The sequence below is a fragment of the Anas acuta genome, chromosome Z (assembly GCF_963932015.1).
Source record: "Anas acuta chromosome Z, bAnaAcu1.1, whole genome shotgun sequence".
In the NCBI taxonomy this organism is placed as follows: Eukaryota; Metazoa; Chordata; class Aves; order Anseriformes; family Anatidae; genus Anas; species Anas acuta.
The window spans coordinates 9,242,353-9,267,672 of NC_089017.1; the positions used below are offsets into that span (position 1 = coordinate 9,242,353).

General features: G+C 37.5%; 1 protein-coding gene across 3 annotated transcripts in view; it reads right to left on the reverse strand.

Annotated features, from left to right (window-relative positions):
* FYB1 (FYN binding protein 1) overlaps nucleotides 1-25,320 on the reverse strand; it is a 67,752-nt gene that overhangs the window by 15,645 nt on the left and 26,787 nt on the right. For all 3 annotated transcript variants that reach the window (XM_068665855.1, XM_068665853.1, XM_068665854.1), the window contains exons 3-7: nucleotides 6,705-6,885; nucleotides 4,793-4,851; nucleotides 3,567-3,586; nucleotides 2,755-2,801; nucleotides 1,193-1,310 (exon numbers count right to left, since the gene is read on the reverse strand). In XM_068665855.1, coding sequence (XP_068521956.1) covers nucleotides 1,193-1,310; nucleotides 2,755-2,801; nucleotides 3,567-3,586; nucleotides 4,793-4,851; nucleotides 6,705-6,885 — 425 coding nt within the window. The remainder of the gene's footprint in view (nucleotides 1-1,192; nucleotides 1,311-2,754; nucleotides 2,802-3,566; nucleotides 3,587-4,792; nucleotides 4,852-6,704; nucleotides 6,886-25,320) is intronic.

Here is a 25,320-nt window from a genome sequence, read left to right on the forward strand (position 1 = left end):
TTAAGAAGAAAGTTCTTTGGATTTTAACTTCTGTGGCTTTAATGTATATGCAGTCTTGCAGAGTATCCACCCCTACATAGGTGTCAACTAGAAAGAAAATATGGTTTAAACACATTTGTTTGCATTTAAGAATAACTACACTTTAACATCCACAAGAGAGCAGTCTGCAGTCTAAAAGCTTCCAGTGTGCTAGTGCGTACACTTAGGGGAGTGGCCTGAAAAGTCGACATGGGGACAACCTCCTGACGAGCACCAGCTAAACCACTATTAACTATTAGTATTTTCCTTTAATATTTGCTCTTCATCTCAGCATCCTAAGGCCACGATATGGGAGAATCACAATGGCTTTATTGTGTATGGGGCAAAATAGACGGGGTTAAAAACAAAGCCACCAGCTACATACAATGAAACTGAAAGGAGAACAGCAAGAACATCAAGAACTGGCAGCAGTTAGCAGAAAATGACCGACTCGCAGTTTTGTAAACTGCAGGAGCATGTTGACCACCAGTTACATAAAAATGATATAAAGGAGAAACAACTGGCACATTATTAAGCACCTAGGCTTTTTCAGTGACTATAGCTCCCCTATAAAAGTATTCTATTCCATTCCTCCCTATTTAGTCTGGAAGTCCCCTTGGGCTGGAGACCAAGGCAAGGGCAATGAGTTGCAATTTAATGGTGAAATCTCTTAAGGGCTAGATATGTTTGTATATAACATGAAGTATATTTTTCCCAGTTCACAGTTTTATAAAGGGCTTTTAAGAGTATTATAGTGAAGGAAATGTGTTTTAAACAGTAAAGTAAAATGTTTTATTTTATTTTATTTTATTATTTTATTTTATTTTATTTTATTTTATTTTATTTTATTTTATTTTATTTTATTTTATTTTATTTTATTTTATTTTATTTTATTTTATTTTATTTTATTTTTAATCAAAAGAAAATGGGAAGGCATTTTAGCAAAAATTATATAAGCATTGAAAAAATTTCCTTATTCCCAGTACTGACTTCAGTCTTTGTACTGCCAAACATAACAGGGTAGATTTATGTTTCCTCAGGATTTATCCAGGTACTTGACCTACCAAGCATAATAAATAGTTCTGCAGACAGCTGAAAAGTGTATTTTGAGCTAAACAATGCTAAATAATACTTCTTACACATCTTTGCCCAGATTACAAAACAAAAATCTTACTTTGAACTTCTTCCTTATTTCCTGCTCTTTCTTTTCTTTTTCCTTTTGTTCTTTCTTCTCTTGGTCCATTCTCTTCTTTTCTTCCTTGTCCCACTTCTTCTCTTTTTCTCTTGATGGTCTAGAAGAGCATTGCCAAGACTCATTATAGCAGTGAAGCAAATCTCACTAGATCTTTCTTATTGAAGGTCAATAAAAAACTACACATGATAGAAAATGGCTTCTCCCAGTGAAACCTAAGATACATGTTTAAACCCAAATGTGGCTACAACAGACAGAGTAAGGAGCCCTTTCTCCAATATTACATACATAATTTAAAGCAACTGTTTTCAAGAAGACAGTATGCCAGAAAGGGAGACTGGCTCTGCATGTGCATGTCCAAACACATCCGAGCTAATTTTGGTAAGCAAGCTGGCAAACTGGTAGCAATCTGGGTGTTGTGGCACTATCTGCAGCTGCTTAATACTTACCCAGACTATCAGTGGTTGATGAAGCCTGACCCAAAACCCGAGTTATCACTGGTCTGCTTTTTTAAACCTAACTGACTTTCCAGTGGTCTACAAAATGGCGATCAGTCTTCTGCACTGCTCTGTAAGTCTGCTAGGGTACATCACCTGTCATGACTTGCATCGTGGATGGTACTGAGATGTGGGCCATGGGAAGTAATTAGGACTATAGCTACAGCTTTGTAAGTTGCTGCCAGCAGTTTTACTGGGAGAGCTATTCTTTACAGACCCTATGGAACTGATTGAGTGAGGCTCTCTTTTCCTTTTTTGGTATTATTGCTAAAGAGATATGCTCAAATTAAAAAAATAAAAAAATCTATAAATAAGAATATAGACTGAATGAGGAACACTTGTTCTGATTATATAGTTTTAAAATTATCTATGACCAGGAATTCCAAATTAAATTACTGCTAAAAGTCATTCTACTTGTGAAACAAGGTATTCTGGTGTAGGAACTTTAGACTATTTATTCCAGTTTAGAGGATTTATTGGGATCATGTCACACAATGAATCCCATAACTCCAGACATTATTGGGGGGAGTGACTCCATTAAGTGAGGGGCTAACGTTAAGTTAGAGACAGCGGAACTCTTATTTTGGCTCTGCAGATATGCCAGGGTACGTGAGCCATGAGACCTGTACATCTGGTCGCTTATAGGAGTTGTAGGTACATTTATGTAGAAAGCAAGAAAAGCAACCACAACAAAAGAATCTGTCTGTGACCGTAGTATCTAGGGGCCAAACTTACGTTTGCTCCTAGGCTGTAATTCCAAACAGTGATTCACACATGTACCTTAGATCAGAAATCAGACTCTTCTGTTACCTAGATCACACTAATCACATGATTTTATTACAGGAGTTTTTCCACCTCAGGGCATATCAGATCTAAGTGGGAAATAACCGGTGAACAACCTGATTTTCTCTAGGTGAAATGAATGAACACAATAATGCTTGGCAGGGGCTGCAGTGGAATCACACTTTTGTGCCAGGTGAGGTACTTTTGCTAGCAGTCTTTTTTGGTAATAAGGATACAATAGGCTACAGGATTTAAAATTTCTACCTGATTTCATTTATGTCTTCATACATCTCTCCATCACTTCCTTGGCCCTGCAAGAAAATTTCAGTTTTCAATGGCCTATATACATTTGGAAAGGCATGAAGAAAATGGACTATGTACATTTCATACAAATTATATAATAACATTTACAGCAAGATATAAATACAAATTCATTTAATCTTCCAAAATCAAATTACTACATTATTCAAACCCATTATTTTTCTCCTTCCCTACCCCATCCTTGCTTTTATAATACCACAGCTTTAAAGTCCTGCCACACTAACGTGTTGCTTAATCCATAAGGGGGATGTTTTAATTGCAGTGTTAGTCCTGGAAAGTCTTTATCTGCACTGATGATTGCACTGCCATGATGAAGGCGCCAGGGTTAGCAGTAGTTAAACTGGAATGCTAAAGATCTAAATGGGATTCAGATTAAGGTCTCAGAGACTGTTTTAGTCTTAGTACAGCCAGGTGCTTAAAGACACCAACACAAATGTGTGCTTAATTGAAACAAGTGTTTTATTACTAGAATAGAACAGAGCCCTTGTTTCTGGAAAATCTCAGTGAAATGAAATGAAATGTCAGAAGAAATAGTTTTGTTTTGTGTTTGAAACCCAGTTTTGGTGCCTAGCCAGCTTTCATAATTAGTTCCAGTTTGCTCAGCTTACCCGGTTTTATTTCTGTCCTTCACAATAAGTGTTTCTACAATTTATTGCTAACATGCTGGATTCATTCTGCAATTAATTTTCTAACGCATTAAAGTGATTTTACTAAATTTGTCAGTTTGTACTGGAAAGGATAAGTTTATCACTTACTGCCTCTGTATTTCCAGGACCTATATGAAAAAAAAAAAAAGGATATTAAATTTTTATTGTACAAAACCCGGTTCATTATAGCGTTAACTATTTACAAACTGCTAACAACACTATTAGTATTAACAAGAAATACACGTAGGTTCTAGCATTCAATGAGGATATGAAAGAGAAAAATCAGAGCTTTTCCAGGTTGCTTTTACAGTATGCTGTAAACTAGAAATACCTGGTACAAACACTTCACTTCACATGCTTCCTATAACATAGCACATTTCACCATGTACTTTTGAAAGGGAAAATTTGTTTTAATGATTCATCAGGGTCATTGATAAACCCACCTATGCTATTTGTTAAACAACAAAAACAAAAACAAAAACAAAAAACTACTTATACAAGAAAATCATTGTTAAAAATAAACAAATAAACAAACAAAAGAAACACAAAACAAATCAATCTGGGCAGACCACAAAGAACTTGCTTGCAGCAGCTCCACAGCTGAATAAGGTGGCCAAAGGCTTTTCTTTAAGGGAGCCTCTGCCCTGGTTTGCAGGAAAAAACAAACAAACAAACAAACAAAAAAACACCTCTAAATCTGCTACTTCCTCTGCTGGTAAATTAGGTAAGCAAGAGCTCAGGAACAATTTCAGCTCCATGGCCCACATTGTTGTACAGTAGGATGGTCAGCACGCTAAGCGATGCATACTGTGCCTGGCACAGACCAGTGCCTCCCAAGGAGAGATCAGAAGGCAGACTGAAATCCTTTGTGTCACAATCTGCTTCTCTGGCAGCTCCTGGTACAACATAGCAACTCTCTGACTCCTATTGAAGGCAGATCACAAAGCCAACTAAAAGCACAATCAGGAAATTATTATTAGTTTTTTAATCACGTATAAAACAGTGCCTGTTTTGCCAGAGCACACAACTTCAGCTCCGAAAGAACAGCATTCATTTGGTTCAGATTCTAAAATCTGGTAATTTACAATCCCACTATATTTACAGAAAGAAAAAGAAAGGGGGGGGGGGGGGGAGTGCAGGAGAAGGGAAGGGAGATATTTAAAGCAGTTCCTGAGAGTCTGTCATATTAATTATAAAGCAATTAGTGTTATGAGACAACCTTTTTAACCCATAAAACTGCAGTACCAGCATAATTAGTTGCACAACACACTCACGAACACAATATGCTTTTGCTTATCTTATAAATACAATATGCTTACAGCTTCAGAACGTACCCATCTTACTCTGTGAAACAAACTCCACATCATCATAATTTTCTTCGTTGTCTGGACTTCTGCAAGTATGAAAAAGGGAACATGTGAAACCTCTAGACGGTTTTATGACTGCATTTTCATTTACCATTTTTCCGGTGTCTTTCTTTCTTTCTTTCTTTCTTTCTTTCTTTCTTTCTTTCTTTCTTTCTTTCTTTCTTTCTTTCTTTCTTTCTTTCTTTCTTTCTTTCTTTCTTTCTTTCTTTCTTTCTTTCTTTCTTTCTTTCCTTTCTTTCTTTCTTTCTTTCTTTCTTTCTTTCTTTCTTTCTTTCTTTCTTTCTTTCTTTCTTTCTTTCTTTCTTTCTTTCTTTCTTTCTTTCTCTCTCTCTCTCTCTCTCTCTCTCTCTCTCTCTCTCTCTCTCTCTTTCTCTCTTTCTCTCTTTCTCTCTTTCTCTCTTTCTTTCTCTCTTTCTTTCTCTCTTTCTTTCTCTTTCTCTCTTTCTCTCTTTCCTTCTTTCCTTCTTTCTGTTATTTCATAGAATGATTGGGTGCTCTGTCAAGCCCTATATGCTCCTTAAGTACCCGTGACTATCTCTTCCTGACTGTGAGTAGGTTTTTCACATGGAGGCACCTTGATCATGAGTGTAAAGGGAGAAATGGAGCCAAAGGCACTCAGACACCACGGTGATGTGTGGAGTATGAAATATATATTGGCCAGGTGGGCCTACCGACTGGCAGGAGTTGGGTTTTATAACCATCTTTGCAGGTGCAGGCAGGCTCCTCACACAGTGCACGAGAGGAAAGTCAGGCTTTTGTACAATGCTAAATGTAGCCCTAAGATGTGCTCCTTGACTTGTACAGCTTGAAGTCTATACAAGGGGCAAGAGAAATGGCAGCATAAGGTTAGGCCGGGTGAAATGGCTCTGGTGCTGGATGGAAAAACCCAGATAAGGAAGAAGTCGAAGCAAGGGATGGCAGTTTAGGGACCTGTGACTACACACGGCAATTTCCAGCGACCTCTCACTTCCAAAGCCTTTGTAGCGGTTAAAGGAACCCCCAGGCCGCCTGCCCTCGCCGGAGGGGTGCTGTGAGGTGGGATGGGGGCACGGACAGCACAGGGCGACCATCGGGCCGGGGGCTGCCGCCGGGGAGCCGCGGCCGCTAGAGGGGGCGGCGAGCGCGGCTGGGACGCGCGGGTGTCGCCTGTCGCATGTCGGCTATCCGGCGACACCTCGCCCCTGCCCGCTGCGGTATATTCTCCTTGTCCTTCTGTTGCTGGCTGGAGGGAGGCTCGGTGTTTATCTTTTTATTTATGTAGCTTGTTTCCGGCCAGTTTTCACGCTAGACCGAAGCGCTTGCAGCCCTCCGCCGCTGGAGGGTTCCCGATGTGCACGAGGTTTTTCGGAGAAGGGCAGAGAAAGGAGCCCGGTGTGTGACAGCGGCTTCTAATATTGTCACAGCAGGCCACGCCGCATCCCGTGGTGCGGTTTCGCAACCAGCGCTGAGCTCAGTTCCTCAGGCTTGCAAGGCTGCAAAGCGGGGTATCGGCTGGAAGGCCTGACCCTCCTGACCCCTTCTCCGCACGAAAAATGCAGGGAAAAGGTTCAGCTATTGATACAAATGGGTTTCTGCAAAAGTAAGAAATCTTTGTACTCCTTTGGAGTATAAAACCCAGACGAGTATCTGTCTACTCCATCCTTTATCCCCTCACCAACAAGGCAGAAAAAGTGTACCTACAGATAAGACTATTTAGAGAAATGACTAAATAATCCAGGCTAATAAAACAGGCCAGGGAAAGAGCAGGACAAGCACAGCAGCATGGGAGCTCACTGCGCCCAGAAATCTGCTGGATGGTCTTCACAGGTTACAGCATGAGCACAGTAACAGGTGGAAAAATGAGAGAAAATGAAAGATCTCATGTTTTATGCTCACTTACATCATTTCAGAGCTGGGCTTGATGTTCCTGGGAGGCAGGCTGGGAGCTGCTGAGGCCTGCAAGGAAGGGTGAAGGGCTGGTGGAGGAGGTGGCAACTGCATAGCAGAGTATGGTGGAGGTGCAGGTGGTGAGACGGCTGCTGAGGAGTGTGCTGGCTGCTTAAAACCTTCATTTTTAGAGCCTGAAAAAATAACAACAAAAGCAGGACAGAATAATTAATCAAGCAAATAGCTCAAGACAGATAGAAAATAAAAACCTCACTGATTACATGAAGTATTAGGATAAAATATCACTATTGCACACTGTCTAAAGCAAATATATTTTGTGAATCTGTTTCTTAGGTATACTTGGTGTTTTATTGTACCATAGGAGTGAGGATCTGCCTAGAAGAATTTACTGCCTATAGCAGGCCTTGAAAATGTCTTAAGAGAAGAGAAGAGAAGAGAGAGAAGAGAAGAGAAGAGAAGAGAAGAGAAGAGAAGAGAAGAGAAGAGAAGAGAAGAGAAGAGAAGAGAAGAGAAGAGAAGAGAAGAGAAGAGAAGAGAAGAGAAGAGAAGAGAAGAAAAGAGAAAAGAAAAGAAAAGAAAAGAAAAGAAAAGAAAAGAAAAGAAAAGAAAAGAAAAGAAAAGAAAAAGAAAATGGGCAAAAAAAACCAAAAACAAACAAAAAACCCCCAACCACAGTTCATCCAGTGTATAAGTTCTTGTGCTTTCACATTATCATTCAGTTCTACAGTTTTCTTGCAGAGATCAGCTGCAAAGTGTCACATGAGCAGTGCAGTCTTGCTGGAGTTCTCCTTGCACAGATACAAGGTTTAAAGGGAGGAGATGAGAAAGCAACAGGCATTTTGGCATTTATTAAAAGCTGTAAAGCTATCACTACAACTTCAAATAGATTTGTAATGTAAGTTGTAAAAGGCTGGACTTAATATTCTACACTAGCAAGCCCATACTAGAAAAGTGGCAATTTGAGAAGCTACACCCTCAACAAACAGGTGCAGTCTTAAAAACAAGATGATGCACTGCACCAGAAACACAGAAGCCATAATTACTTGAGTAGGCTGGCGTGCATGTGTGCTGCACTGAATTCATGCCCCGTGTAGAAGCCACAACCAAAACCATGTTAACTATTGCTTTGAAAGTTCACATTCAGAGAAGTTATTCACACACAATCAAATGAAATCACTGTCTGGATGCCATGTTGTCAAGTCCACAATTGTATTTAAATTATTGTTAAGCTACCCAAAAGGGATCATCCCCATTTGTATGCAGCAAAGTACAACAAAGTCTAAGGAAGAGGAGAGCACAAGAAAAAAGCAAATTCACAGTTCAGTTAAACCAATAAGAATGAAAAAGAACCCCATTGTCTTCTGGAGTTTTTTTCAAGTTCACACCTGTGTACTGAAGATCAAAATCTTGTCAAGAAAAAGATCTTCAAAGCATTGGAAAAAAAAGTGTCTCAAACACTGAACTAAAAATATTTAGTAATGCTTAATACCCAGCCTGAAAGTTAGTAAGACTATTAAAAGATCTTTCTTTAGCTGATTGGTTGTCTGATTTTCAATGCTACAACTTCTTGTGTAGATTCTCCTTTCATAACCTTTATAAACAGAATCTTTAATTTATCCATGATGCAAGCAAGTGCAAAAAAATAAAATAAAATAATAAGAATCCCATTACCTGCCCCTTTCAGGATGGTGTTGTTGTTGCTATTTTAACAATATAATGAGACACAACGAGGAGCATGAAGCCTATTCTGCTAAACAATAAAACACAGGACAAATAAATAGTTTGTGCCCCATTTCTCCACTTCAGATCACTGTTGGAGGCAGAATACAGGAACAAGAGTTATTCTTATGTCCTTAAATTACTTAGGAGACATGAATGTGGTAGGGAAGTTGCTATGCTAGGTTGGTTTTCTTTGTTTTTAAGCACAGAATACCAGAACAAACTGAACTGGTCTTGTACCCTGTTTCCAATGGCAGCAGACATTGCTGCTTGGAGCTGGGAAAGCCTTTATGAATAGTACTTCCTGATAACCTCCCAGACTCTAGCTACTCTGATTTTTAGAAGCCTCCTAATATGAATGTGGTTTCTTTATGTTAAAAATTTTCAAAGAATTTATATTCTATTGATTTCTCCTCTCCTTGTCCCCATGTAACTACACTGTAGTCAGAATACACTGGCAAAAATCACAGAATCCTTGAACAACCTAGGCAGGGAGGGACCATTAGAGGCCACTTAGCCTAAGTTCATGTTCTAAGCAGGGTCACTAGCTTAAGGATCTCAAAGCCTTGGCCACCTGACTTTTCTGTTTCCAAGGCTGGAGATACCATAGCCTCTTTGGACAACCAGCTCCAGACTACTAGTTCTCCCTACTACAGGAAGGTACTTGGTCAACATGTCAGCCCTGCAAGACCTAAGAATGCAGATATCCTCCAGTTATGGAAAGTTCCTGACATTCAACTTTATGTGTTTGCTGTGCTCCTTAGGCCAGTATCCAGACTGCATAAAAGAGAGCAAGAAAGCAGTCTGAACCCTGTGGATAAATATAAGAAAGATAGATAAATGTAACATGCACTGAGTGGGTTAACCTGGATATGAAGAAACTAAAGAAGGGATCCTTGGGGTCCAGAGAAGAAGGGGAATCGATAGCTTAGAATGTCTTGCATGTCACATTTTTCTGCTTACTAACAAGGAATGCAAAAGTTCATGGATAAATGGGCTTCATGCCTTCCTGGAGCAACTCATCAATGTACAGGCCAATGACGGTAATTTTGAAATGAGTTAAGTTCCACCATTATTTAAACAGCAACATACTAAAAGTCCCAATACTGCTGATTACACAGGTGAATCCTTTGGTATTTTTAAAAAATGTTCGTAGCCCAGAATCAGTCCATTAATATTTAAGAGATGATGAGATTAAATATGTGGGATCATAAAACCTTAATGACAAAAGTATAATTTTATTAAAAAAGCTAGCCCCAAAATAATGTGAAATAATCCTTTCACTTAGTACTGAGGAGGCTTATAGCAGCGATAATGTGTACTAGCCAGAGAGAACCCAAAGAACAGAAAGAATGGTTAGAGGTACAGAGAACAGTTAGAGGTTCAGAAAACACAAATTCCAGGAGACATTGAACAAATTGAGGTTGTTTTGTCAAAGATAAGACTGAGGGAAATCAAAACAACAATAGCAACAAAACCTGAGTCTTAGGCAAAGATGAAAGATTTTTTTTTTTTTTTTTTTTTTTTTTCCCCTCTCCCCATTATTTCCATGGTGCAGAAGGCAAGAGGAAATGTGCTTAAAAGCTGGCAACTTTAAGAAAGCACTTTCTAGTGTTCCTGTTTTGGAAGTGCAAACAAATGAATATCAAACTAAGGACCATTAGCAAAAACTATATAACTGTATGAAAGCTTCTTAAAGGTAAAATTCCAAAAAATTAGGGTTACAGTCTCAAAATCATTGTGCATTAGATCTTTCTGCCACAACATTTTCCTTACTTAACTGTAAAGATGTTTATCCTCTCTAATGTTTTATTTTTTTTATTATTATTATTTTTTCCAAGGCATTACACTACCACATTTTGTGGGTATGATTTCCATTTCTTTTTTCTACATGAATATTTGCATTTGCATAAAGTCAAACACTGTTTAATTGTTTAATTGGGCCAAGATTACAAATGATCATGTTCTCCTTGTATCTGATCTCTGAGGAGTGCATGTTCTTATTTAACTCTTCAGAGTCTTTATTCATCCAGACTTTATCAGCTATAATCTCTTAGTGCTTCAAACTCCCTGATAAAGATGAATAGCACTGACAATCTTAGCATTTATTTGCAGCAGAATTATTTCAAGCAGATTCTAACCAAGGATGTGATTATGTTATAGGACTAAACCAAAAATTCTGCCCAAGTCCCTGTGCATAATACTTCTCTCATCTATTGTCTCTTAAAAGCCAAATCCAAATGATAGGAAACAGAACCAGGAAAGAACAACAGACGCATTTTAGATTAAGTCCTTATTTTTAAGTATAAAGGCTGAACAACCTGTCCCTTTATATCTATGTACATTGCTGGAATCTAGCAATAACTGAATGATCATCATGATAATGGAAACATTTTTTTCTGTCCCTTTTTTTTTTCTCTCTTTTTTTTTTTTTTTTCCCAACTATAGAACTGATTCTTGCCTGCCTTTAGAGGTGTAATTACCTTCACTTACACTAACTGAGACATCTGTGGGTGTAAAATGTTTTAATTCTAATACTGAAAATAATGGGCTGAGTTAGATAGGAAGGCAACATTCAGTATGAAAAGGCTGTTATAATCAGGCTCACAGAGACACAGCTATCATGATGTTTCAGTAGTGTTTTGTTTCTTGTTTTAATTGAGCATTTCATTTTGATCCCATTTCCCGCTTCTTGTGTCTTGTAGGCTTGCTGCTCTGAGTGCTTGGGAAGGCTGGTAGTGGAACTGAAGTCAGCTCTGGACACTCAGAATGAGAAAATAAATCGAAACTACATTTTGGCTTCACATGTACCTAAAGGACTCTCACCACCAGAAACAGTGTGACAGACCGTCACTGCAAGGTAGCTTTCGCCACTACCGGTTCAGTTTCCAAATAGCCTCTTCTCTTTTCTTGGGTCTCATTATTTTCACATGCTATTTGGCACTGAAGAAACAGGTGGAGAAACTGAACTTTTTAACAAAGAACTGAAAGAATTGGTGAAAAGAAAAGAGTTCCTCAAAATCTGTGCAGCTGTAAAGTAGCTAAGAGAAACCTGCCATACAAACTGTTCATAGAGTAACAGATATTTCTGCTAATTGTGACACTAACTTTCTTTAATCATCCTTAGAGCTTTAGCACGCACACAAGAACTGTGCACAAAACATTGTAAGCAGTTCTCCTGTGTGCCTGAGGAGCCTTCACAAACAACTTCTATACATGTAGTCCCCAGATGTCACCTGCGTTCCTGCAGAGTGTTTGTTCATTGGGAAGTTTAGGACACTGAATTTGTTTTGATGTAAAATTTGCAACGTTGACTCTTGCTATTCCCAGCTTGTGAGAAATACTGATACACTTTCAGTAGCTAACACCACATCTAGAGAAAGAACCCACAGTCCCTTCATGTCCAGATAATCTATATTCAAGAAACTCAGAAAAAAGCAACCCAAATATAATGGTTCTCAGTAACTTCCACACTTTTCCTGTGTGAACTCAAAGAGAAACTAGGCAAACAAACGGGCAAACAAAAAAAACAGGGCAAACAAAGAAACAAACAAACCCAGCCACTTGGAACAGACAAACTCTATGTAGACATATATAAGTTTCAAGGCAGAATTAAAAACAAACAAACAAACAAAACACATCCATTCTCACCTTGTTAAAAACATTCTGTGACTGTTCTGAAATACTGCCTTACTCAGTTTTGAGGTACCAATACCAGAAATGAGTAGCAGACCCTGGAGGGAAATTCTAGCAGTGCCTGGAGTCCCTACCATGCATGCAACATGCAGCACAGAGGTGGGACAGAAATCTAATGGGAATCTGTACTTCAGCAAGGACCAGTATTTCCCAGTCCTTTTCAGATTCATAAGATAAATGGTACTCATGTACAATGATGATATAGGCTCCAGTGCTGACAAAGCTGAACAGACATGTCTTTATTTATTGTCTCCCTATATACCAGGATGTCACATTTCTTGGATGAGAGATTGGCACACAGATGAAGGACAGTATCTAATTATCAAACTGACCAGAACAGAAGCAGTCAAGCAACAACAAAACACATGTTTAATCACTCACATCTGCAGTTCAACACCTATTGGTTGAAGGCATAAATTTCTGATAAAGTCTGTATTACAATAGTATGTGATTCTTTGGCACTAAGTTATTAATTGGCAACAATGAAAAATAATAGTTCTGATCACCACCCATGCAGTAGGAAGTTATCCCAATTTGGCAGGTGATGACCTGGCTTCAGCTGTTCATATTTTTTTCACACCTTGGCTAGAGTGTAACAGTAATGCATACCTGTTCCCAAAGTCATTAATGCTTAAGAAATTCCAGTTAGCTGAGAACAGTTGAAGTGTATTTCCCCAGCAATGCAATCTCTTTCAAATGCATTAGCCCGGCCTCCATTTTCTTCACAGAATCACAGACTGGCTGAGGTTGGAAGGGACTCAGCAGGGAAACCTAAGGCAGGTTGCCTAGGATAATGTCCAGGTAGCTTTTGTAACCTTAACTGCAAGGACTTAACTCTGAATTATACTGAAGGAATCAGGCTGTAGTATCAAGCCCATCTATTGCCTCAATCCAGAGATTTCTAGTTGAAACAAAACTGAAACTACATGTACACTACAATAACTTCAAGTTCACTCTCATCGCACCTACTTCACCATAAATGTAGTCATATATATACTAAAGAAAATGCCTTTCCTAGCAAGGCATTCTCTTTTTCCTCAACAGGGGAAAAAAATGAGTATTTTTTTTCCACTTCATATCCTAACAAACAGACCATCTTTCTCTTTCTCTAGTCTAGAATACATCCTTTATAAAGACTTTGTTCCCTTTGATGCCTGATGCAGTGAGCTGCTGACGACGTGTCACCCTCCTCTGGCTTTATTAATGTAAAGAAAACATGACAATACCAGCTACTGCAAGAAGACTCCATGCATTCTGCAAGAAAAATGCCTGGAATTTTACACCACTCAAATTAATGATATATTTTTTTTTTTTCTTAAATGAAAAAGGACTTGGATTTTTCAAGCAGTTATACTGCTGGTCAAAAGTTTTGCATTTTGAATGAAACATTTATTTTATAAAACAAAATACTTTTAATCTATTGTTCAAGTGCAATATTGTTTTTCAATTTTACTGCAAAACACGTCACCATTTCTACATGCAAGATCTGGGAAGCTTTCTGGGTCTTACAGAGAATTTACTAAGAACCTGCAACAACATTTGCAGCAGCTGATCACCCACTTCCTACTTTATTCATAACCTGCAGAGAACTGTTCTTTGCTCTGCTTCCCTAACTTGCATATTCATTTAGATACAAGCCATTGTTTCAGGTTTCAAAATTATGCTGCTTTGGAGCTGCTCAGAGTAAACAGGTACACTTGCAACATTACTGAACTCAGTGTTTTTGATGTGCTGTTGTCAGATATGCTCTAACAGTGGAGACACTAAGATTACTGGAGACACTGCTCATGCCCTGAAAATGAGGACCACAGAACAGTTTTGGTTATTGTCCTCCCTGCCTGAGTCCAGGTCCATCTTAAATGAATGCTTGGGTACAATTGTTTCTTCCTTTTTTTTTTTTTTTTTTTTTTTTTTTTTTTTTTCTCCTCAGCTCCCCTGACTTTCTTCCCACCAGATGGTAAGGGTGCTTTTTCAGCTTTATACAATGGAAATCACCTCCACAAAAGGGGAATTCTGGAGGAAGGGAAAAGGGAAAAATGGATACCTAGCACTGATCTCCATCTAGTTTAAGATAACTTTGCTGATACTTGCTCATACATCACGAACAACATGATCAGAACAGAATTTGTCCATTTTTTTCAAGGAGAATATCTCATTGATCTCAACTGGTAAATTGTGTTTCCAGAGCAGATGCACAGACTACTTCAAGTTTTTTTTTTTTTTTTTCTGTTTTCTTTTTTTTTTTTTTTCTTTTTTTCTTCCAGATAATATGATACCTATTCTAATATTCTCAAAATGACAGAGACTTACTAAATCTCAGACCACATACCTGGTAGATGATATATCCCATTCTATGTGAGCATGTAGAGACAAACAGGTGAAATATAAACAATACCAGAAAAATCTACATTTAAAGTTGATATTTGAACAGGTGTTAAACAATAATGCTGTCTTACTCACAAAAGAAAACCTTCAGGCTTCACTTGAAGCACTATGCTACATAAAAGCTTGGAGGACTGAGCCTTCTGGAGACTAAATATGAAGTTAGATATTCAGAATGCTTTTTCTGGGCAGAGCTGACTGGCATAAGGAAAGTGATTTCAAACAACCGATGTGTAATCTTATGCAGAAGCATATCCTTATCTAAAGGGGAACCAAAATTGATTCTCTTTTGAACCGTAGGTTAACCTTTTTGCTGCTTGATGAAAAACCTTTCATGGTTACTTTTAAACTCTTTATATGATTTTAATGAGAAATATTTACAAACCTGAGCCAGTTATTTTTATATCATATAGATGACATTTCTTATGCAGGAAAAAAAAATAATCAAAAACAATGAGAAGTATTCAGAGACGAAGGACATAAAATAGCAGTAGTATAAAATAAATCTTCAGTAAGCCACTCATATTTGAAATACTTGGATGCAAAGACAAGTAAAAGAAAATGTGCTAGAAAAAAAAAAAACGTAATATATAACTACTTATTTTCCAAATAAGCAACTGATGAAGGGGTTAACAATTTAATCAACCCATTGTTCAATGTGAAAATGATTACATCATATATAGTATTCAGTTCTATTTAAAAATTAGTCACAGGAATATAAACACCGATTGTCTATATAATGAATCAGTTGCATAAAAAATTCCCGTGCTACAAAACCTCACATTCAAAGACAGGGATTTTTGCACGTTTTCCCTTCAAGATCTGCAAACAAGGAATATTATTGTTTCAAATGCATACATTTCAGGAAGGTTGAGTTTTGGGTGGAAATTAATGACATCAAAAATGTTCTTTAATAAAATGAATCCTTTAGGATACATATTGTTGGAATACCACTTACAAAGCTTCCTAACATCTTTACTATGAAATGCTTCTATTTTTCTTTATCTTTATCAGTACTAAATTATTACTTTAGAATTCAATAATTATTATCAAAGTATTTGAGAATGACTAGCTGATTCCTACAATTAAATATTTGGATGACTACATAAACTTTAAATTAATATGATTTTCAGAATCCAGATATAAAAAACTTGATGAAAATTATCTTTCAAAAATGTAAGATACTGGAGATATCTCAAATTGGAGATGGAAGATTTGAAGCATGAGAAGTAACCATCTTTCAAAATATGAGCTATGTATGTTTGTAAGCCTGTATCACTCAAGAAAAGATCTCATGACAATTTTAATGAAAGGCTGTATATAATTCTGCATTTAATGTAGACAGTCACATTCTTCATCTGATTAAATGCTAAAGGATCTTTTTCCGAAAATTTGAGAAGAAAAATAGTTCATGTTGGTTTTTAAAGTCAAAGTAGATTTGCAAAAGTATATCATAAAAATGTAAAATCTGAGTCTTCAGTTTGACTTGTTTTTAATACAAAATTATTAAATTTCTTTTTCCTTTCTTTTCTCTTTTCTCTGTGATCTTGAGAGAATATTTAATAAAAAGAAAATGCTTGGCAGTAAAAATTGATAGTCTTAGTAAAAAATTTTCTGTGTGCCTTTAGAAGGACAAGTATGAAACAATAAAAAGAAAGCTTTGTATTTTGTTTACATAACAACATTTTGGTGGGGGCTACATTGTGTGGGGGCTACAGGTATAGCCTCTCTGAGAAGAGTCTAGGAGCTATCCTGTGTCAAAGACAACCTATTCCAGCCAACTCAAAAAGGAATCCACCAGTGGCCAAAGTTGAGTCCATAAGCAATACTTGTGTAACCTCTGTGATTGATAACATATTTAGGAAAGGGTAAAAAATATTGTGCATCAGCAGTGAGAGAGAGGATGAAGAAAAATGTGAGAGAAACAACTCATCTGACACCAATGTCTATGAAAAAAGAGGGGAGAAGGTCCTCTTGCAGCCCATATGGAGAAGACCATGGTGGAGCAGTCTGTTCTCCTACAGCCCATGGAACACTACGTTGGAACAAATATCTATGCTGTGGCCCGTAGAGAACCCCTGAAGGAGCCGGAGCTGCAGCCGGAGCTGCAGCCTGTGGAGAGGAGCCCACGCAGGAGCTGCCGCCCACCCGTGGGGGAACTGTGCTGGAGCAGTTTGCTCCTGGGGCATGGACCCCATGGTATGGTGCTGCGTGGGAACAGGTCTTGAAGAGCTGCTGCCTGTGGGCAGCCCCCACAGTCTCAGTTTGGGAAGGGCGGCATCCCATGGGAGGGACCCCACAGGGAGCAGGGGCAGAGAGGGACCGTGAGGGAGGGGTGGAAACGAAGCATCAGGGATTGACTGCAGTTTTGATTCCCTGTTTCCCATTCCCAATCCCCCTGCACTGCCCAGGGTGGGGAGGAGGTAGGAGAGTCAGGAATGAAGTTGAGCCTGGAAAGAAAGTTGGTTGGAAAAGATTTTTAGCTTTTTTTTTCTTTCTTTCTTTTTTTTTTTTTTTTTCCTTACTATCCTACACTATTTTTAATTGGCAGTAAATTTAATTAATCTTCCTCATGCTGAATCTGTTTTGCTTGTGACAGTAACTGGTGAGCAATCTCACTGCTATTACCTTAGTCCATAAACTCTTCCATCTCATTTTCTCTGCTTGTTCTGCTGAGGTTGAGAGAGCATCTGGGTGGGCACCTGGCAGCTAGCCGAGGTTAATCCATTGCTGGATTAATATATAATGATGGACATTTTCAAATGAAGCTATAGAATCGCTGTTAGTCAGATACAGTCCCCTATGCCAGACATCAGTTTGTGAAACCTCCATCCTGGCAATATCTGAGAGAAAGTAGGAGATCTACGTGCTTTTCTTCAACACTGATATTCTGGAGTATACCATTTGGCTGAACTGGACTGCAGAATCTATCACTCACCTTAAACATTAACAGCTGCTTTCAGCTTAAGCAGCTGCTTGAAATAACAGGTGCTTCTTGTCTGCATGGCCTTACATTGGGTTTGGACTAAGATTCAGTTCTTCACATCATCCTACCAGTGACTTCACCAGTGGGGGAATTTAGAAGTGTGGTAGACAGGCAAGATGGAACAAATTATTGCTCAGAAGAATAACTGTAGACATTACCAAAAACTTTTTCACATGTACACAAAAAAACTACTCAATCCCTGTTCCTTACAGAGACCAAATTTTAGCCAAAGTTAAACGCTATTTCCAAATTAAGCTATTTCTCATGCAAGGGGAAAAAAAAAAGACACACATGACACTTTTTTTTTTTTCTTTTTTTTTTTTTTCATATATATAAGGATACTTAGATAATCCAAAACACTTTTAAAAACCGGGTATTTAATAAAATCCATATCAACCGCTGTTAAGTACTCTCACAACAGCATATAGCTTGCTAACTGCTTTATAACTGATATATATATATATATATATTTATAATAAAGGCTTGTAGAAAAGCATATTTGACCCCAATTCTCCCTCTGAGTGCTACAACCAATGTTCCAAAAAAAAAAAAAAAAAAAAAGAAAAGAAAAGAACAGAAAAAAAAGAACAGAACAGAACAGAACAGAACAGAACAGAACAGAACAGAAAAGAAAAGAAAAGAAAAGAAAAGAAAAGAAAAGAAAAGAAAAGAAAAGAAAAGAAAAGAAAAGAAAAGAAAAGAAAAGAAAAGAGAAATAATACTAATCAGCCCTATGCCACGTACTGGAAACCAAATATTTCTCTACGATGGAACTAGGAAACGTATTCTGTGATTTTGAGAAAGTTGTTCTGAAAAACTTAATTCAAAGCTCAGAAGTGGTCAGTGGTGCAGAAAATCAAACTTTTATGATAAATTTAAGTTATGATTAAGTTGTGCACTGTGACTTACATAATATGATAAAATGATGAAGGTTCATAGAAAATATTTCTTCATGTCAACAAAAACAGGTCTAGAATATAGGATACAGGATAGAATGGAACATACTACATATGCTTACCTCTGCAAATGTCCAGGGAAATAATAAAACAATACAATGAAATTAAGACTTTCCAGCCCAAAGACAAACTTCAGAACATGTCAGAGTTCAAAGATATGAGAAGTATATGCCAAATGTTCTTGTAAATGGAATACAAAACAGTTGTTTAGGTCTAGCTAGATGTGAGAACTTTACACTTCAAAACACATTTTCCAATAATTGTTTCAGAGACATGTCCAAAGCTTCATGGTCACATGCATATTTTTGTATATCTGGGAAAAAAAAAGTCTCTATTTCCAGTTTTACCATAAAGCTGCATATGAATTAATGTGATATTTTAGATATCTGTCTGAATTTAAGAAGAGCCTGTCTGAATTTAAGAAGAGATTGGAATGTGTACTTAGTCACATGGTCTGAACTTTTGGGTAGACCTGTGCGGTGTCAAGAGTTGGACTTGATGATCCTTAAGGGTCCCTTCCAATTCAGGATATTCTATGATTTTATGATTCTATATACTTAATTGTTACAATTAGTTATAAAGTAGATTTTGAGCAAAATACATACCAACTTAATAAGTGTGGGAACTTCCAGCCAGTTCATATCATTCTACCACTTAAAATTGTTAACATATTTTATATTCTCATGCTTTTCTGGGATACAGCCGTGTTTCAGAATACTCCTGACTTTGTTACAGCATAACAACTTGTCTACCATTACCTACGTAATGCAACCAAATGATGAAGGTTCATCAAAAGTGTTTCCTCATGTGAACCAAATAGGTCTAGGAAACAAAAAGATTTCAAAAACTGAAAAAAAAAATAAAACATAACTTAAAGAGAATTGCTTAGTTCCATTGGTTTTACTGTTTTTCTGCCTATCAGTTTCCATTTTCTTTGACACTTTCTATGATAAAAGACATTCTAGCTGTCTTTTTCTTGTTTCCTTAGAGTTGTCCTTTATAAGTGGTATTCTCTTTCATAAAGACTCTTTTTTTGTATGTGGTATAATCCTAAAGGCATTGTGTTGAGCTCACCCAGCACTGGCCCTGTTTGAGGGTGGACACTGGATTCTAATACATCACAATGCATCATTTAGTTTCATTCAGTCCTTAGCAATTTCCACACCAATTCAGAGTATATATTAGGTATATACTTTGATTCAAAACAGAAATGGCTTAATACCAATTTGAATCATACTGTTAACGTGTATTTGGAATTGTTATTAAGTGATCATTACGTTTCCTCAACAGAATCAATAGCTGCATTGGTTTATCCTCAGAATCTTAAATTATGCATCTTAGATACTGAAGTCTCAGCTCAGGAATAATTATAGCTGATTCTATAAGATTTAGCACAGTCAACTGCAGAAATGACTCCAGAATGCATACATAAACTTTAAGTGCATACATGAGAAAAATATAATTATATGCTTGTCATTCATACTATGAGATATACTGTCTATATCTTACTGTTAATTTTACCACAGTCTAATCATATGAAAGGTAATGAGTATACCACATAAAGTGTCACAAACAAAAAGTGAGACATTTAGGTGAAGATCCATGATCTATGAGCTTCAAAAATTGATTCTTCTGTTTCTTGGCCATTTAATATATTTCAGTTAAATGCTGCTGAAAGAATCCTTTGCATTCTCCCATTTACAGAGACAGCAAGAGAAAATGTCCTTAGAGGAATGCTGGAGTGTTTTTAACTTAGTTTCCACTATAAACTACATGTAACTACTAGTCCAAATTTTGTAGTTTATTTATTTATTTATTTATTATTTTTTATTCCAAGCAGATCTAGCAAAGTTACATTCATGGCAGACCTGTATGATCATAATTTCAAGTTCACTTCCATAGTTTTCAGGTAAATCTATGATGGATCAATTACAGTAGACATTAACAATATGAAATCTAAGAAAAGACTAGGGAAAAGGTCTTGAAGGTCTTAACATCCCATGTATATTCTTACTTTAGTAAATATTTTTGGTATAGTGCAGAATTCAACATTTTAACTATGTATATCAAAATCCAGACATTAACTTGCACATAATTATCATGTGATTCTGATCTTTTGACACTTCCCTGAGTTGAACAAGGTTTTATGACATGTTGTAGTTCCCATGCGCAAACAGAGGCATCACATCATTACACATCACTACTACTACTCCATCCTAAGCTGCATTGTTTGATATCACCTAGTTTTAGTACCATCTGAACAGATTATTTATCTCAAATTACAATTCATTTTATCCCCATACACCTTATGACTGAGCTGTTGTGTAACTTTATCCAATCTAGCACTGAAGTAAAGGAAGAAAAACCTCCATTGACCTTTTAAGTACTGATTCTACTGTAAACAGCAGTGACATCCTGTGATAAAAAAATCCCCTATTCTTTATAACATTGGATTTTTTTTTTTTTTTTTCATCTTGCCATAAAATAAGGGCAACAATTGGTTGGTTATAAGGGGCTTTGCAAAAACAGTTAAATGCTAACTGTCTGCGGAAGCAGTGCTTGTTCGTTAATTACTTTGCCAACACTGCTGTGCTATTTTTGTTGTACTTCACACTTCCAATTTTAATTCCTCTATTCTCTTTTGATGTCTTATCCAACTCAAATAGCCATGTCACCATCAGGGTACACAACATATATTGGGACAGAACCTCAAAAAGGATTGCAGCCACTACTAAAACCTAAACCATAAACTGTGAGAATTGTTTTGCATGTATTCTTTCCTCCTTGATTCAGTACACTTTCCTTTCCTTTCTCCCACCATGGCTTGAAATCTCCTTAGAAGAATTCAGAGCACTGGGGACACTGAGCCTTCAACGGACTTTGTGTGGCTGGCCATCTGTACCCACACAAGTACACTGAAGTCAGCCCAGGTGCAGTTCTGTGAAAGCAATTGTGTGGTTGTGGCCTCACATGGAAAGGTGTCAGCAAAATGACTTTCTCTCTTTTTTCTTTTTTTTTTTTTTAATTATTATTATTATATTTTTTTCCCTAACAAAGCCCTGTTTGAACTTTGGGTATTGGTTATTAATGTTATCATTAGTATTATCTTCTGAATCTAGAAAGCACATGCAGCCCACTGATTTCAAGTTGATGTATTATCTACTCTCAGGAGAATAGCTTTAGAGGGACATTACATAGGACTTCAGAATCATAGAACCACAGAATATTCCAAGTTAGAAGGGACCCACAGGGTCATTGAATCCAACTCCTGGCTCCACACAGGACCACCCAAAACCCAAACCATATGTCTGAGAGCATTGTCCAAACACTTCTTGAACTTCAGCAGCTTGGTGCTGTGCCCACTGCCCTGGGGAGCCTGTCCCAGTGCCCAACCACCCTCTGGGTGCAGAACCTGTCCCTAACACGAAGCCTGACCCTTCCCTGTCCCAGCTCCATGCCGTTCCCTCAGGTCCTGTTGCTGTTCTCAGAGGAAAGGTAACATTTAACATGGTGCCATGTATTCACAGGCTGAGACAGGAATTCATTAACGCCTGTCTTCACTAGAATACAGCAACAAACTGATAGTCAACATTTCCTCAGCAACACACTTGTATCTTCAGGGGTGTTATCAGGAAAAGTTTTCCAGGAGGAGATGAACATTTCTAATCAAAAACAAAGCAAACCTTAATATTTACACAGGACAGTTTAAATCTTCCCTTACACAAGAATAAGGCTGCTGCATTAGTGAGCACTTCAGCCTGTAGCACCTAAGGTTTTTCCAGCATCAAACTCTGTGTTCCAGTCAGGCAATGCAAGGTTTCCTGCACCCAAGGCACATGTCCCTAACATATCAACTGCCATGTGTGAAGATCTTCTCTTCACAAAGGACACCACAAAGCTTAACTTTGACCCTAGTACAGAACAAACAAAACAAAACAAAACCACCACCACAACAACCAAATGACCCATCATCCCATGTTGTTGGTTGGATGGGAAACCCTTCTCCATTTTCTTGTTCTTTGTACTCAGGCCCTGAATCACAGCAGAAAATAAAGCAACTACAGCAAGCTGCTGTTTATCAGGACAAAGTAATGAGCAGGAAGAATTTGTGCTGCGGGGGTGTCATCTCCCTGGCATGACTTTCACTCTTGAAATGACAGTTAAAGAAAAAAAAACAAAAAATAAAAGAGAAGATAGAAAGCCATTCAGTTTAACTGCCTTTCCAAAGCAGGTATGTGTTGTCATTCGAGTTTAATGTTCCAAGAAACCCAGCAGCGTTGAATAACGTTGTCGAGTTGAAAACAAGGGTGTTCAGATTTAGGCTAGAACATATGGTCTTGCCACCAAAACTGTTCTACATAAAGTTCCGGCCACAAAGAAACGAGCTTCATTACTTAAAGCCAAGCATAACATCCAGGTCTATATACCATATCTTCAGGGAAAGACAAAAGCTCAACTCCAGTATGAACAGCTTCATATTGAAGTGGTTTCGAAATCTTTCATTCTTGCCCTGACTCAAAGTGTGAAGTAGAGAAGACCATTGCTGACCACTCAGTTCTGTTTAGTTGCATGTGTATTAAGTTGGGTATGTATCTTTTAACATATTTGGAAAACAAGCTGTGCCACCATGTTGGGTAGCTCCATGTTTTGTCCCTCTCCCCATTGCAACTCACCCAGGCTGGTGGCTGTCCTGGTACTGGTAAGTGGTAACTGGAGATTCTCCTTTCAACAGAAATGCTGATGTTAACCTTACAGCCCTGTTCACACAGCAAGTTCATTTGGAATGTGTGGAATAAATATTTCTAACCTTCAATGTTAAAAAGAGAGTGAAAAATGTATTGTGACTACACCTGCATGGGCAGCAGAAAATTATTATTATTAATATTAATATTATTAATAATAATAATAGTTGAATAATAAGATAAAAAGATAATTCCTCCATTAATTACTTAAAATAAAATTAACAAATATCTTTTAAAATAGTTGCACTTCTGAGCGATTCAGCCTTGGACAGTTTCTCAATGTTCTAATTAGCAAAGCTCATATTGCTTTTGTTTAATCAAAACATTTGCTGTTGTACTTTGCTGAAAACGTTGTCTTTCCATTTTGAACCTTTTCTGGGCACTACAGTAAGGACAGTCATGGGCAGTGCTTTGTGAAGAAGGGATGACTACTCAAATTGTTATAAATTGGCATGCCTCTTTTAAAAGAGAGAAACAAATTTATGCCATTCAAGGATCTGGCCCTGTTGATACATTTGTGAGAACCATTCCTTATATGTAGAGAGAGAGAGGAAAAATGGAATATAAACCTGACAAGACAGTACATTTTATGTTATTGATATGCTCCTCATTTCTGAGTAGGAGAAAATAGTAATAGAGTATATAGTTCCACTCACACTCTGCTTTTGGCGTGACATTTTGTCTTCACAGAAACTCAGCTCTGAGCCTTTTCATCTGGTCATAACACCTTGTAACGTCTTTTGTCTCAGGAAGCCTACTCTTATGTGCATTACAAAGCTGCTGAAACACAAGCAGTGCTGAATTCTAAGTACAGAAGACACAAGGACAAATTTTGTATCAAGTAAACTACATAACTGTACCTGATGCACTGCACATGCACAGGGTGGAGTATTGTAGAGCATCTATTCTCAGCTCTATCAGGCATCTAACTTAAATGCCTTGAAACACATCATTGGGCTTCTCCCTTTCCCACTCACTATATTGGAAATTTGAGTTTGATCTGTTTAATTAATCTAAGAGAGATGCTTAAGGCAGATGCTTAATGTAGGTACTGTGAAATGCTATCAGAAACTTATCACTATCAGAAACTACTTAGCCGTGTGTAGTACATGACACAAATTGTTTCAGGACCTAACTGGTTATCTTGAGCTAAAAAAAATATATATGTGAGGGCTGGATATATACTTTGCTTCCTAATCTCTGTGCAGGTAACAGTGTACTAAGAAAAACCCAGAAATAAATGAATAATAATAAAAATGTAACAGAAAAATACATTTTTTTGTTTCTGTCATTGCTTCTCCCAAAACCACTGCATTCACCTGGACCCATACACCTTAGAACTTTGATTGTAAAATACGATCAGTTTCCTATGCAATCATAGTTCCCAGTGCCTGGCGTTATAAGAAAAAACAGAAAGCTTCCTTCATGTACCCTAAAAATTGTAATAGAAACATGACAATTGGCATTGCCCTACTCCAGCTGGAGGTAACAGTAGCTGATTTTAGCTTTTTAAAATTATCAAACAGTGCCTAAAATGTGCTGGGGGAAAATCTTGACCCAAATGTTTTAACAGGTAATATAAGGGAAAATTAAGGACACACAGAACATCTGAAAAACTCATCTCTCCTTTAAGGAGGGATTTCTGGGTCTAACTTTAGGAAACTATATTTTTATCTAATAACCTCAGATTTTCAAGGACATATTTTGAATTCCTCAGAAACAGGTTATATTTGTGGCAACTTTCCTATGGGGTGAAAGGAACCTGCTGAAGTAGAACTTTTTGTGTGAGTAGAGTCACAGAAATTCTATTTATTTTTTTATTTTTTTTTTGTTCCCATCACATGCAAAACCACTTCAGGTTTTACTGAAAACCTTAATATACATGCCTGAACTACAACCAGCAGAAAGTTGAGTGGCTTACTTCTTCATAAGGACAGTGAGGCAGAGCCTCAGGTGCTACAAACTTCCATGCAAGTGAAATCACACAAATGTAACAGAAATCATGAAGTGCAGAAGACGCTTATAGAGTCTGGTTTCAGATCTGGGTATGAAATCCATGCAGCTCTACCTGGGAACCCTTCATTCTCTAACAGCATAGTGTTCTAACTTTCTGAACATACTATAAAA